Below are 6217 nucleotides of genomic sequence, written 5' to 3'. Positions count from 1 at the left end.
AAAAATTTAATCATTTAGTAATTTATTGCATTAAACAATATAACGACTGTTGTGTTATCCTCTATTAATATAATCCCCAAATACCCTTAATGATTAAATACTTTAATGATGAAGAGCTTACTGTTATCCTCCATTAATATAATCCCTAAATACCCATAATGATTAAATACTTTAATAATAAAGAGCTTAAGCCATCTTCGATGGCACAAGACAACGACAATACTCATATTCCGTGTCCACAAGCATTTATTCAATTATTAATTTATTGTATTTTAAAAACATCCCTAAAAGCATATAAAAAATGCTCTTTTATATTCATTTGCTCTTGTTTAGCTTGTTCTATTTCTTCATTTGTTACTTCTTTCAAACTGTGATAAAAATCTACGTTTCCATTAGCAAATACAAAAAAAGGATTACTCCCAACACAATAAAACATGCCTTTTAAAGGAATGCCTCCATCAATTAAAGCTATTGCCACTGCATTACAAATCATTGATAAATCGTTTGTATTTGCATAAATATTTATAGAAATAGTTTTGAAATTCATTTCTTTTATTTCTATGTATTTCTCTAATATTTTATTTATAATAGAAATACACATATTTTCAAAGGCTTTAAAATTAGAAATTGATTTGCATCTAATTTCAAATGAAGTTCCACTTATATTTTCGTCTCTATTAGAGCTATCAACAGGACCATTCACAGTTACAAAAACAGTTTTTTTATCAATAGAAATATTACTCGAACCAGTGTAACTCTTAAAAAGGCCATGTTTTATAATTAATCGATCCCCCATGGGTGTTTATTAAGTTGTAAAAAAATTACATAAAATAAATTGAGAAATTTTCATATTTAAAGTCGAAGATAATCATAACAAGGGTATTTAGTAAACAGTGTTGACATAAATAGCTATAATTTAACCCTTAATTTTAGAAAAAAGTACATAAAATCATTTAATTAATAAAAAACCTATTTATAGTATAATACAACCTGTAATGTTAGACAAAAAAGTACATAAAACAAATAATTAATAAAAAAACTATTTATAGTATAATACAACCTTTAATGTTAGACAAAAAAGTACAAAAGATCATTTAATTAATAAAAAACCATTTATAGTATAATACAACCTGTAATGTTAGAGAAAAAAGTACAAAAGATCATTTAATTAATAAAAAAACTATTTATTGTATAATCCAGCCTGCTGGCTGCTAGGATAGAATCGGGCTCCTAATAAAAGGCAATTATATGATGGTAAAAACCCCCACCCTCTATGTTATGTTATGATATTATTAGTATAATGCAAAATTAAAATTTTAAATATGTGATAACTTGTGGGTTTTTTACAAAATCGCCTTAGCAATATAGAAATGAAATATTGGATATCGATAGATCTAAATAATAAAGCATGAATTCAACACTAGGTCTCAATAAGATTTTCGAGAGTATTTAAAGATGAACTATGGTGTTAATTATGAAATATTAAAACAAATACAAAAACTAAAAAAAACCTCTTCAGGACTAAATCACTATTTCACAAGCAGATACTTGAGGGAATTTTCAACTTAAGAAATAAAGCCACACAAAAAATTTTTTAAAAAAGTTCAAGATTTAGTAATTGAGATCAAAAAAGTACTTTCTAAAGTAAAAACTTATATTAAAAGTAGAAAAAACTCAAATAAATAATGCTATAATTACACTTTAAATGACAATAATTGTAAATAAGGGCAGATTATAGCTATTTAACCCAAAACTATTTAATGAATACTCTTTTTATGTTTATCTTCGACTGTAAATACCCCGTTTTACCCATTTTACAAAAAATAATATTTTTATTTACAAAAGAAAAAAAAATTTATAGCCTTTTCTCAATACAACATATATGTTTCCAGGTATTTAATCTATCTGTCTTGTGCCATTGAAGATAGTGAAAATTCTTAATCATTAAGAATATTTATCTAAATTATATTAATAGAGGTTAACACAACAGTAATCTTGTTTGAAAAAAGAAACTCCAGTACCAATAAATATTTTGATTAATATTATCTATTGTAATCAAATAAATACAATGAAATATAAATGTTACTACTTAAAATATTTATTGACATTGGGGGTATTAATCTTGACCGATTATAACAATAAATATTCTCACATATAATTGGATTATAGCTATTTAATAAATAAAATTGTTAAAATTATCTTTGACTCTTAAAACAAATTTATTTTTTGACACAACAGAAACCAATCGCGTTTCTATATAACAGTTATATAGAGTTAGATATATATTAAACTTAAATAAATACCCTTTTGTGCCCAAACTCTTACTTATAGTATTGATTTTAGGGATATTAACTAAAAAATATGGCAAAAACTTTGTTTTAATAATATTTATAGGTAAAAATAATCATAACTAGAATATTTTGTTTAACAATGTTGGCTTAAATAAGTATAATCTAACGTATTTAGTTTAAGTAAGACACTCGTAATGTCTACATCTTAAGACCTATTAGACATTAGGGGCTATTTAATACTATTTTAGCATATAATATGTCTATATACAACCTTTTTTATAATTAAACACACCTTTATAATTTTTTCCAGCAATTATTTAAACAGTTGCCTAAGCAAGGGCATTTATATACGAGTTTAATTTTATTTTTAGTAAGAGTTTGAGGTAAACATGGGTATTTTTTTAAGTATAATGGTTAAAGATACCCCTATGTCATTAAATTCTATTTACAATTGTCTTGTGCAATCGAAGATGACCTAACTTCTTCATTATTAAAGTATTTAGTCATTATGGGTATTTAGGGATTATATTAATAGAGGATCTCAAGGTCAATGGGACACTTAGTCCTAAGGCTCGCCGACTGTCGGCAGAAGGATCGAAATGCTATAGGGGCCTCCCAGAGTTTTGTGGGCAACTTCTTTTTTTTGCTGTAAGGCAACCACTTTTCAATAAATCCGATTTTTTTTTTATTATTAATAGAGGATAACAGTAAGCTCTTCATCATTAAAGTATTTAGTCATTAAGGGTATTTAGGGATTATATTAATAGAGGATAACACAACAACAATAATAAATATCTAGCTTTTTTTAATTTTCAATAAAAATTTTTACATTAAAAGTTTAAATAAATTTTTATTTATTTTTTTATATTACATTAGTTTTTTAAGCCACAAATTCTTCTGGGCTTCGGTTTGGATTCTGTTTTTCTTTGTTTTTTTCAAATTTAATATCTGAAGAAACTGCAGCTCTAAATTTTTCCAATAAAATTTTCATTATGTCTGAATAATACGGTAAATCTATGTCTTCCATTGCTCTTATTAAATCCTCGCCAGTTATTGTTTTTCTTGCTTCACATTCACAAAAATCTTTAGCTCTACAAGTAACAATTGCAATAAATTCAGAAGCACACCTTCCCATTAATTCTTTAGCCTCTTTTGAAACTTTGGCGCTTAATGGCATTGCTTCTTTCATTATACTTGCTATGTTTGCTATTGGCATTTGCCTATCAATAATTCTAAATGGAAAATCTTCTTCTGGTGCTTTTTCTTTTTCCATAGCAGTAAAAAATGATGGTTTTTTTATTAACTAAGGTGAAACTATTTAGAATGAAACTAAGTTGTTTTAAATTAAACAAGTGCGAATAAAATGGTTGAAATTAAAAATAATTCAAAACATATACAAAATTAAAAATACACAGCATTGTTAAAGTTACCCAGATGTCATTAAATTCTATTTACAAGCATATTCAAAGAAAAAAAATATAACTGAAAAAATGAAACAGATTTTGTTCATAAATATTCAAAACAGATTGTGACAAAACAACAAAATTTACACGATTTAATTAAATTTAACATAACAAAACTTTTTAAAATTAAAAAAAATATTCAAAACAGATTAAAAATAGATTAAGTGTAAATAGCATTTAATGGCATAGGGGTAACTTTAACATTAAGAATAATTCAACATAAAAACCCATAACAAGTAGAGTAAATAATTCAAATATTTAAAATTCTAGTTGGAATACAGAAAGACTTATTGTGTAAAGTTCCATAAACTAAAAATATGAAAAATACGGCAAGGCGATTGTCTGTTTACATAAATAAATAACAGATTAGATTAATAAAATTCTTTAAATAAGTGTATTTAATACCTTTGATACATAAGCAAATATTGTGGTGGATGTAATAATTTGCTAAACATAAAAAAGTATGTTTGGGCAGTAAAAGTCGTTGATAAACATTACAGGGGTATTTATTAAATAAGAATAAATAGGTATGATTCAACCAACACTTATAATGAAAAGTCGTTGATAAACATTACAGGGGTATTTATTCTTATTTAATAAATAGGTATGATTTAACCAACACTTATAATGTTTATCTACGATTATTCATTACAGGGGTATTTATTCTTATTTAATAAATAGCTATAATTCAATTAACACTCATAAAAAGTTTTAGATAATCATAATAAGGATATTTATTAACTAGATTTAGCTTAAATAGCTATAATTCAACCAACACTTTTAATAAAAAGTTTTAGATAATCATAATAAGGATATTTATTAACTAGATTTAGCTTAAATAGCTATAATTCAACCAACACTTTTAATCAAAAGTTTTAGATAATCATTACAGGGGTATTTAGTAAATAATTATAATCAAACTATAAAGACTAAAACCTATGCTGTTTAAAACACAGCAAGAAATGTCTTTTTTGCTATTTTATCTTTTTTTAACTTTTAAATATAATATGTTTCAAAAGATTTATTACGCCAATTTTAAATAAGTTTTAGGTTTGGTATAACATAATTATAAAGGGCTATTTGATTCTTGTAACGATGCACGGTTGTTCTTTGTTTATAAAACATAGCAAGTAGAAAAAAAAATAACTGTAAAATAGGATAATTTAACAACATGAAACAATAGTATCATAAACTCCAAATTTCCAATAATACATCAAAACCCCATGTATATCTAACCTGTTTGTTATTTTAACAATTTAAGAAGTTAAGGCTGTCTATCTTCACAGCAGTTTAGATTTTTTCTGTCTGTTAATGAGATGGTATTTTATTGATAACACAAATTGAAATTAATTATTTCTAAAAGACAGATTATTAATGTATATAAAACAACTCAACGATGACATTGTGACACTAATTTTTAATGTTTCAAAGCCTTTAACTCTTAAGTTAAACAAGCAAAAAAACGCAAATTAAATAATTATTAAAGACTTTCTTTCCTTTGTAATCTTATTTGCACTTAAATTATAATATGTGCGGTTAATTTGTTAACGAACTTCCTATATCAAAGATATTTCTATTGGGATTTGAAGTAAAATAGTAGGTGTGCTTTTATTCTGCAAGAACACATTTCAGTCTTGTAGAAAGAAGCAAATTGTTTCATCTCTAGGCTTCAAATTTCCTTTAGTTAACCAAGTAGTTGAATCTTAAAATCTCCAAGTTCATGGTCTCACACACTAACTTTAGTCTTCCATGCCATAATTTTAATGGCGACTAATAGTGTTTTTGATTTGATTCACATAAACTAATTTTTGTTGTTTCGCTTAAATTATTTTTAATTATTAAATAATTATTTAGAAATGTCGAAGATAATCACAAAAAGAGTATTTATTAAACCAACTTGTCTTAAATTATTTTTAATTATTAAATAATTATTTAGAACTGTCGAAGATAATCACAAAAAGTGTATTTATTAAACCAACTTGTCTTAAATTATTTTTAATTATTAAATAATTATTTAGAAATGTCGAAGATAATCACAAAAAGTGTATTTATTAAACCAACTTGTCTTAAATGGCTGTAATTCAACCACAGATGCTAGATAATTTGACTTATCTCTCTCAACTTTAAGGATTGCAGCTATTCTTAATTATTCTTTCTGGGGTTTCAAATAGTTTTATTAAGTGAAAAGGAGCATACGCAAGCGTTATATCTCAACATTAAGCATGTTTCTACCTTCTGTGATGCGGAAAATAATATCTTTTTTTGCCGGTGGAATTTATGGTAATAAAAACTTTTCTGTTTTTGCCATTAAATTTAGTATAATTGCCCGGACGGCGTTAGGCTAGTGGTCGGCTGGCTGATTCACTCCTGATCCTCCGGGGTTCGAGCCTCGCTTTGGTTGGTAAAAGAACGAGAACCGGGACGCCGTCACAAAAGTGGGCGCTAGTCGTAATAACCCCACTA

At 25.9% G+C, this 6217-nt stretch overlaps 1 protein-coding gene across 1 annotated transcript; it reads right to left on the bottom strand.

Annotated features, from left to right (window-relative positions):
• Positions 1–3171: 3171 nt before the first annotated feature.
• LOC143922188 (uncharacterized) lies at positions 3172–3564 on the bottom strand. The gene has a single exon (XM_077445408.1). The coding sequence runs from the start codon at positions 3562–3564 to the stop codon at positions 3172–3174; it is 393 nt and encodes a 130-aa protein (XP_077301534.1).
• Between the last annotated feature and the right edge of the window lie 2653 nt (positions 3565–6217).

This window comes from Arctopsyche grandis, unplaced genomic scaffold (genome assembly GCF_051622035.1).
Source record: "Arctopsyche grandis isolate Sample6627 unplaced genomic scaffold, ASM5162203v2 HiC_scaffold_785, whole genome shotgun sequence".
Taxonomy (NCBI): Eukaryota; Metazoa; Arthropoda; class Insecta; order Trichoptera; family Hydropsychidae; genus Arctopsyche; species Arctopsyche grandis.
Note: the sequence above shows the minus strand (reverse complement) of the source record. Positions and strands in the feature narration are given on the sequence as shown.

What these genes read in the sequence shown, in the direction of transcription:
- LOC143922188 (XM_077445408.1), bottom strand. Translation starts at nt 3,564, where the DNA reads ATGGAAAAAGAAAAAGCACCAGAAGAAGATTTTCCATTTAGAATTATT.